This window comes from Balaenoptera ricei, chromosome 11, assembly GCF_028023285.1.
Source record: "Balaenoptera ricei isolate mBalRic1 chromosome 11, mBalRic1.hap2, whole genome shotgun sequence".
NCBI classification, from domain to species: Eukaryota; Metazoa; Chordata; class Mammalia; order Artiodactyla; family Balaenopteridae; genus Balaenoptera; species Balaenoptera ricei.
The window spans coordinates 68699482-68708366 of NC_082649.1; the positions used below are offsets into that span (position 1 = coordinate 68699482).

General features: G+C 57.4%; 1 protein-coding gene across 6 annotated transcripts in view; it reads left to right on the plus strand.

Annotated features, from left to right (window-relative positions):
- Window positions 1-7957, plus strand: part of SEMA3F (semaphorin 3F) — a 28666-nt gene extending 20709 nt beyond the window's left edge. For 3 of the 6 annotated variants that reach the window (XM_059939693.1, XM_059939694.1, XM_059939695.1), the window contains 13 exons: window positions 272-365; window positions 1748-1867; window positions 2083-2222; window positions 2342-2456; window positions 2616-2685; window positions 2852-2996; window positions 3852-4074; window positions 4714-4802; window positions 4935-4976; window positions 5160-5317; window positions 5508-5575; window positions 5856-5989; window positions 6649-7957. In XM_059939693.1, coding sequence (XP_059795676.1) covers window positions 272-365; window positions 1748-1867; window positions 2083-2222; window positions 2342-2456; window positions 2616-2685; window positions 2852-2996; window positions 3852-4074; window positions 4714-4802; window positions 4935-4976; window positions 5160-5317; window positions 5508-5575; window positions 5856-5989; window positions 6649-7059 — 1809 coding nt within the window. In that variant the 3' untranslated portion in view covers window positions 7060-7957. Of the gene's footprint in view, window positions 1-271; window positions 366-1747; window positions 1868-2082; window positions 2223-2341; window positions 2686-2851; window positions 2997-3851; window positions 4075-4713; window positions 4803-4934; window positions 4977-5159; window positions 5318-5507; window positions 5576-5855; window positions 5990-6648 lie in introns of all 6 variants that reach the window. The other 3 variants (XM_059939690.1, XM_059939692.1, XM_059939691.1) reach the window with 1 other exon arrangement.
- The last annotated feature ends 928 nt before the right edge of the window (window positions 7958-8885 follow it).

Here is an 8885-nt window from a genome sequence, read left to right on the forward strand (position 1 = left end):
TCTCATGGTCCCCAAAGCAGAGTCCTCTGAGACGTGATTCCCAGGTCTTATCTGAGATCTAGACCAGGAAGCACCTCCCTGGGAACCCTCAGCACCGCCCTGCCCTGGGAGACCTGGCAAGATAGAGTTAAAACCCAATGAGATCTGGGGAGTGAAGCAGGGTGGCTTCAGGGTTTCCCTGGGGGCTCGCTCTCACCCTGGGAGCCTGATGACCCTTGCCTTTCCTGTGCGGGATGGCTTGGATGATGCTGAGCCCCTCTCTGCCTTGCAGGATTACATCTTCTACCTGGAGCCTGAGAAACTCGAGTCAGGAAAGGGCAAGTGTCCCTACGACCCCAAGCTGGACACAGCCTCAGCCCTCATCAGTGAGTGCTCCCACCCCACCCTGGTTCTAAAACCTAAAGGTGTGACCTCTGCCTCTGGAGCAGGGAGCATGGCAACAACACTTTACCCCAGGGAAGAGACCATGAAATTGCTGTGTCTGAAACCTGCCCCCCCATCACCCCCGCAATGTGGCCCCACTTGGCAAGGGGAAGGGTACAGACCAGACCCCAGTGTGCGCTGAGGGGGCAGAGACTAGGTGGTATGAGCCTCCATCCCACCCCTCGAATGGGGATGTGGTGGGCTCAGGGGGCAGATTCTACCCTGAAATCCACAGTGTGGTCCATGCAAAGGCCAGAACCCTCCCGGCCACGGGCTTCCTGGAAGAGAAGACAAGCGGAGTCTGTACTGAGGGTGGTATGAGGCGGTGGACCCATAGCCTGTTCTCGGATTGTCTGGGAGGCTGGGAGAGGCCCACAAGGCAGCACCAATGGAGAGTCCTGGCCCAGAGACTAGCTAGGGGAGTTTGTTTCTGGTCTGGCCAAGTGTCTGGGAGAGTTGGGAGAATGTTCTCTGAGGAGGAGTCCTGCCTGGGACCTCAGAAGCAGCTGCTGCCCCTACCCCCAGGTTGGGCGAGCCCACTGCTGACCCAGGTCCCTGCACTCTGCCTACTTTCTGGCTGCCCAACCGAGTCTGCCTCTCAGCAGCTGCTGGGCAGTGTGCCACCTCCAAGCCTGGGAAAGGCAGAGGGTGGGCATTATCCTCTCACTCTTAGTGAGTAAGAAGGTCCTAGCCGGATGGCAGGGTCCCGACCAGGGAGTCTGATGGGGGAAGACAGGGCCTGCCCTGGGGGAGTCTAGAGGGAAGACTTGGAGTGGTGTGCTGGAGGCAGTGTGTTTGTCAAATTTTCTGTTTAAATTTTCAAGTATTCTGTGGGGCAGCTGTTAAACACAGCTATTATTAGAAAGTAAATTATATACACTTACAGTTAAATAAATTACTTTAAAAACAAAGGTAAAAATACTCAAAACTCATTACTTCCTAATTATTTTACTATATTTTATTATTATCTATGTTCTTGAGATTATTTACATCTCTCGTATCTATGGGGTGGAAATACTAGACAATGGTTTTGGCAGGTCTTCCCAACTCTATTTTCAGTGACCTCAGGTTAGTAGCTTGAAATCAGCCATGGTGGGAGTATTTACACCACAGAAATTGGCTCTGGCTGCTAATCAGAGCCAACTGCTACTAATCCCAGTCCTCCCAGAGCCAGTTGTTAAAACATTCACCAACGCCCCACTGGTGATACAATTGCCCTGGAGAACCTGAGGGGGAGATGGGACCCTGCCCTGGAGGTCATCTCTGCTGTGCACCGGCCTTAGCCAAGGGCGCCCCCCTGACTGACCCACTGACCCACCCACAGATGAGGAGCTCTATGCAGGTGTGTACATCGACTTCATGGGCACCGACGCAGCCATCTTCCGCACGCTTGGAAAGCAGACGGCCATGCGCACGGATCAGTACAACTCTCGGTGGCTCAATGGTGAGCAGAGCCCGCAACACCTCCGGCAGGCAGCATGTCTGGGGTGTGGCACAGAGATCATAAAGAAACACTCGTGGGAGAATTTTTGGCCCTTGACTGGCTGGGGCGGGGGTAGTTTCTTATCCCCGGAAGACTTGGGGGTCTTCTTGTACCTGGCCCGGGAAAGAGGCCTTGTCCAAGGAAGGTGCGGTCCACTGACGCCTGCCCGCCTGCAGACCCTTCATTCATCCATGCCGAGCTCATCCCTGACAGCGCCGAGCGCAACGACGACAAGCTCTACTTCTTCTTCCGTGAGCGGTCCGCGGAGGCACCGCAGAGCCCCGCCGTGTATGCCCGCATCGGGCGGATCTGCCTGGTATGAGGCGCCTTGCTGCCCCCTCCCCAGGCCCAGTCCTGGTTCCATCAGCCCTGCTCTGGCAGAGTCTTTGGGGTGAGTGAGCTGATCTGACCCAGCCCCTGCCCCCTGCCCCCCAGAACGATGACGGCGGCCACTGCTGCCTGGTCAACAAGTGGAGCACATTCCTGAAGGCAAGGCTGGTCTGCTCTGTGCCAGGCGAGGATGGCATCGAGACCCACTTTGACGAGCTCCGTGAGCACCCGGCAGGCGGGCGGGGGCCTATGGCTACCGCAGGGGATGGCGGCCGGATGGGTGGTCAGGGGAAGCCTGGTGCCCCCCACCCAGGAGTGGGCAGGGCCTTGGGGCTCGTGGCCAAGGTACCCTCCCAGCCCCCTCTCCTTCTGTCCCCAGAGGATGTGTTTGTTCAGCAGACCCAGGATGTGAGGAACCCAGTCATTTATGCTGTCTTTACCTCCTCGGGGTGAGACTGGGGCTGGGGCCGGCAGTGGCAGGGTGTGACTGAGTTGGGGGGCTATGATTTGTGGAGGACCCCATCCTGGTGGGGAGCTGTGGGTGAGGGCAGGCTGGGGAGGGACCCTGGGCCAAGGGTCTGCCCCACCCGCAGCAGCAGCCTGCCTTGCCCGCAGCTCTGTGTTCCGAGGCTCTGCCGTGTGTGTCTACTCCATGGCTGACATTCGCATGGTCTTCAATGGGCCCTTTGCCCACAAGGAGGGCCCCAACTACCAATGGATGCCCTTCTCAGGGAAGATGCCCTACCCACGGCCCGGCACGGTGAGGACCCCACTCACTCCACCTTTCCCTTTCCTCTCTTTCCACGAGAACTGTGCTGGGTCAGGCCCTTTGCAGACATGGGCCGCACCATCGTGGCACTCACAGCCAAGTTGGCGGGGGCGGGGGCGGAGGTGGACCATACACACATATAAACTCACCATTCACCCTCAATAAAGCTGAAGTTAAAACAAAACACACCATAAGGAAAACACCATTTACACACAGTGTCGGGCTGTGAAAGAATCCAGTTAGGATCCTGAAACAAAGATGGTGGCTGGGTGTGGCAGGCTGCTCCCTCTGGGAGGCTGTTGGAAGCTGAAGGTTGTAGGGAAGTCTCCCAGGCAGGCTGGAGGTGGGGGTGGGCAGGAGCCCCTGCAGTAGTGGGAGGCGATCCACCTGATCTTGGTGTGACATGGACCACTGCGGGAGTCTAAGCAGGAGAGCTTCATAATCTGATCACATGCCTAGGGTGTTAAAGGAGCTCCGGGCCTGCCCTCCTGCTGAGCAGCGGTGGAGCTGGGGAAGGGGCGAACTGGAAGAACAGTCAGAGGAAGGAGACAAGGGGGTGGGGATGAGGACCTAGAAAGGCCATTGTCAGCTCTGCCAAACGCTGCCACAAAGTCATGGCACGTGAAGCTGGGGAGATGGCCATGGGATGTGACCGTGTGAGACCTTGGGACCTCAGCTGGTGCCGGACCTGCAGAGAGGTTGGGTATTGGGCAAAAGCCCAGATGGGTGTTCTGAGAAGCGGAGCAGGTGGAGCTGGTGGGGACAGACAGCGGAGACCTCTTCTGAAGCTAATGGGTCCAGAGTGCCCTGGGCAGCCTGGGCCTGACGCTCATCACCTGCCTGCAGTGCCCTGGTGGAACCTTCACGCCATCCATGAAGTCCACCAAGGACTATCCTGATGAAGTGATCAACTTCATGCGCACCCACCCACTCATGTACCAGGCCGTTTACCCTCTGCAGCGGCGGCCCCTAGTGGTCCGCACAGGCGCTCCCTACCGTCTCACCACTGTTGCCGTGGACCAGGTGGATGCAGCCGACGGGCGCTATGAGGTGCTTTTCCTGGGCACAGGTACCCACTGCTGCTCCCGGCCCCTCCGACACTGGGCCCACTGGGTGGAGGGTACTGATCCATAGGGCTGGGCCCTGCCCTGCTAGGGGGTTACTACAGGGTTGTCAGTGTCAGCTCTGCCGCCTTCATCCTTTGGAGGCTTCTCTCTATTACCAGGATAACTGAGAATGGGGATGGCGAAACCCCATTTTCATCCCTATCCCTGGTGGCCGGGAGAGCAGGGACACTGGGTGCCTGGGGACCCATGTTTGGGCGGGAAGAGGGAGGACAGAGCCAGACACCTCCAGGATACCTGGGTCCAAATACTGACACACATGCTCTCGTGTGCACATGCAAACTGCACACACCGCTGTTCCAGTAGCCCTCAACATAAGGGAATACTTCCTGCAGCCTGTTCGCAACTTCCCAAAATGAGGGTCTGGGGTCAGAGGGGCAGACTCTAGCTGTGACTCCCCCCTTATCCAGGGCCAGTCCCCTTAGACCTCTTCCCCTCATCTGAGGGCAACTCTTCAACCTTGGCACAGAGCTCCCACTCCACTGCCCTTGGGGGGTTTGGGCCCTGGTGGGGGAAGGGGCTGAGGCTGGTGCCCCTTTCCCAGCGTCCTCAGCCCCACTGAGGCCCTGCCCGGCCCGTTCCAGACCGCGGGACAGTGCAGAAGGTCATCGTGCTGCCTAAGGATGACCAGGAGATGGAGGAGCTCATGCTAGAGGAGGTGGAGGTCTTCAAGGTGGGTGTGACACCACCCAGTCCTGTCCTCCTCACCATGGCCCTCCTCAGTACCACCTCCTGACCTCAGACCTCCAGGTCAGGAAAGGAAGGGGGTCCCCAGGGTCATAAGCTAATCCCTATCTTCTTCTAGGACCCAGCACCTGTTAAGACCATGACCATCTCTTCCAAGAGGGTGAGTTTTGGTGAGGTGGGCTGAGGGTAGGGATGGAGGCTGCTTCACCTTGGGGTCAAGCCCTTGGCAAAGAGATGGGGACACTGAGGCACAGAACAAGAAGGGGAGGAGCCTGGCCCAACTGGCTCCTATGGAAGGCTGGCTATGGGGAGGGAACTGACAAGCTCCTACCCCTGCCCACAGCAACAACTGTACGTGGCCTCAGCCGCGGGAGTCACACACCTGAGCCTGCACCGCTGCCAGGCATATGGGGCCGCCTGTGCCGACTGCTGCCTTGCCCGGGACCCCTATTGTGCCTGGGATGGCCAAGCCTGTTCCCGCTATACAGCGTCCTCTAAGAGGTGTGAACCCCGAGACCCTTGGAATTTTGGCCACCAGACCCAGGGCTCTGTCCTGGAGGTCTAGAGGTGGATGTGATATTACCCTGGGGGACTTTATGGGTGAGACATCCTACCCTGGAGTTTCGGGGTTATAGAGACTTGGGGGGCAAGTTTTCTTGGGAATACTCCCTCAGGAGCTATCTTCATCCAGGAGGAGCCGCCGGCAGGACGTCCGGCACGGGAACCCCATCAGGCAGTGCCGTGGGTTCAATTCCAACGGTGAGTGCTGTGTCTCACCACTGGGTGCTCCTCGGTGCGGAGCTGTGCAGCCCACAGAGCTGCTCATGGGGCCCCCACTGGAAGGATTCTCACATGGTCCGTGGGGGTGAGGGGGTGAGGGGTTTTGGAGAAGGGATGTCCTTGGCCACCCCCTCAAGGAGTGGCTGCCTGATGGCACAGCCCTGCCTGTATGGGTGGGTATCCCTGTATATGGCCCTCGCCAGCCTGCAGTCTGCCAAGAGGTAGTGCTGCTTTCACGTGGCACCCTCTTGTTCTACAGCCAATAAGAATGCCGTGGAGTCTGTGCAGTATGGCGTGGCAGGGAGCGCAGCCTTCCTTGAGTGCCAGCCCCGCTCGCCCCAGGCTACCGTTAAGTGGCTGTTCCAGCGAGATCCCAGTGACCGGCGCAGAGAGGTGATTTCCTGTGCCCCACAGTCAGCCCTCACCATGGTTGGGAGAGTCCCTTGTACAGTAGAAATTCTACGTGGGTGAAATGTGGTATAGAAACCAAACTGGGGCAGCCCTCATTCTAAGAAAGTCCTTCCAAGCTCCCTTCCCTATGTGGAGATCATTTGGGTGAAACCAGTTATATGGAAACTCTGTGGGGTGTCCATATTACATGGAAACTACTTGTAGGCATGCCTTTTTATATGAGAATTCCATATGTGTACTTTCTTGTCAGTATACCTCATTGTATGGAAATGTCGCGTGGATGAGTTCCAGCATATGGAAATTCTGTGGGGTAGCCTTCCTATTATGGAAATACCTTCTAGGCAATCCCTTCTACATGGAAATTCTATGAGGGTGCCCCAACATCTGTTTATTCTCATTAAATAGAAATTGTGTGTGTGCTCCAGAATTCTCTCATTGTACAGAATCCCCTTATGGTCATTCCTCCTGAAATGGAAGTGTTTATTATTCAGATGTTATATGGAAACTTGTTTTTCTTGGTATATGGAAATTCTACATGGGTGCCCCTGCATGGGGTGGCCCCAGAGGTGGTCCGATCGGGGAGCTGGCCGGGGCAACAGGGTGGTCCTGCAGCCCCTGAGCCCCAGCCCCTGCCCCCACAGATGCGTGCAGACGACCGCTTCCTGCGCACGGAACAGGGCTTGCTGCTTCGCGCCCTGCAGCTTGGTGATCGCGGCCTCTACTCCTGTACAGCCACCGAGAACAACTTCAAGCATGTCATCACACGAGTGCAGCTGCATGTACTGGTCCAGGACGCCGTCCATGCTGCCCTCTTCCCACCCCCAGCTGTGAGCGTCCCACCGCCCCCAGGCGCCGGGCCCCCCACACCCCCTTACCAGGAGCTGGCCCAGCTCCTGGCCCAGCCAGAAGTGGGCCTCATCCACCAGTACTGCCAGGGCTACTGGCGCCATGTGCCCCCCAGTCCCAGGGAGGCCCCAGGGGCACCCAGGCCTCCTGAACCCCAGGACCAGAAAAAACCCCGGAACCGCCGCCACCACCCGCCGGACACATGAGGCCTGCTGTCTGAGCCCTGCGATGGGCCGGCCTAGTCCTCGTCCCTTTTAATATAAAAGATATATATATATATATAAAATATCTATATTCTATATACACCCTGCCCCTGCAAAGACAGTATTTATTGGTGGGTTGTAAATAGCGTGCCTCAGCGGCAGCATCATCCAAAACTTAGACCCATGCTGGTCAGAGACGGCAGAAAACGGAGCCCACCTAACCAGGCCCGGCCAGTTGGCCGGGCCGGGCCAGGACCACACAGTCCCCAGGCTCAGCTGGGAGTCTACCTGCTCGACAGCCACCGCCAAGATCTACAGGACACAGGGAGGGAGCAAGCTCTACCTGGATGGGGCACGGACTGTACACCTTCGCCCATGTGTGCTGTTGGCATACATGTGGATGCGAGGACTGCTTTGGAGACCGGGGGTGGGGGTGAGGGCTCAGATGCGCTCAGAGAAGGGAAGAAGGGGCTGGCACAGGATGCCGGCTCCTGCCTGGGAGAGGGGCACTCAGTCAAGGCCAGCCCTTTCCTGGGTATTTATTCTCTATTTATTGGGGACAGGAGAAGAGGAGCCCTGTCTGGGTGGGGCAGCCCCTCCAGCCCCTCCTTCCCTCCCTGCCTGGCCACTCTACCTCTTTGCTTTCTCCGTGCCGCTGTGATGCAGGGGCTGGGAGAAAAGCAGAGGGGCCAGGCTGAGGGGAGAGGGGGTCATGGTGGAGGCCTGGGGCCTGCAGGGGCTCCCCAGGGCTCCCTTCTGCCCACCACTTCAGATGATGGGTGTAAATAGCTCTGGGGGGCAGTTGGGTAGGTGGGTGGGGGCTCCTGGCAGCCCTCTGCTGTTCAGGCCACACCTGCCCTTGGGTTCCATCTTGCTAATAAACACTGGCTCTGGGACTGGACTTTGGCTTTCTCCTTGGCAAAGGAGGGAGGACGGGGGTTCAGCCCATACCCAGATTCTCTCCCTCCTGCCCCCCCCGCCACCCACCAATGTGGCTTGACCACCAGTTCCCCCACGGTCTCTTTTGCAAGCCCAGCGTCCATTCACTCACTCAATTGTTTGATCATTCGTTCACATTGCTTTCTCACTTGGCTTTGTGTCTTGCCAGGAACTCAGGACTCAGAATTGGCAAGACAAATCCACAGCCCTTACAGTTCAGCTGCCCCTGCCCTGGGAATCAACAAAATTCCCATTCTTCCTGCATCCTTCCAGCCAGATCTCAGCAGAGGGTCCAGCACAAGCAAATGTCCAGAGGCAGGGAAGACCAGGATATGCGGGGAGCTGCTGGAGAGGAGGAAGTGGTGCTGGGGGCCCCAGGCCAAATTTAACGAGTCAAGCTCTGGCAGGGGAAGCCAATAGCTATGGAGGCGCACGGATCCAGCAGGGCTTAGGGCCATACCTGGCAGGCAAGGGGAGCCAGGTGGTGATGGGGAGGCAGTGGAATGGTCCCACTTTAAGTAAACCCAATATGTAGAAAGCAGGTTCTTGTTGGTTTAACAAACCTGGGCTCCTGCACCACCCCAACCCCCTGGGCAGTGTGTAGGGGCTGCAGAGACTCCCGGGGCCCACTTACAGCATGGTGGTGGGGTAGAGGACGAATGGGGCCTAAAGGTTGAAAGTGGCACAAATGATCTGTTGCTCCTGGACAGATCCCCCCTCACCCAACAGAGTAGATGTTGAAGCCACCAGCTCACAGAGCCAGTATCCACTTCCCACACGTTTAGGGACAGCCTTTGTGTGTGTTTGTGTGTGTGTGAATTTTTTTATTGAAGTATAGTTGATTTACAATGTTGTGTTAATTTCTGCTGAAGAGCAAAGTGATTCAGTTA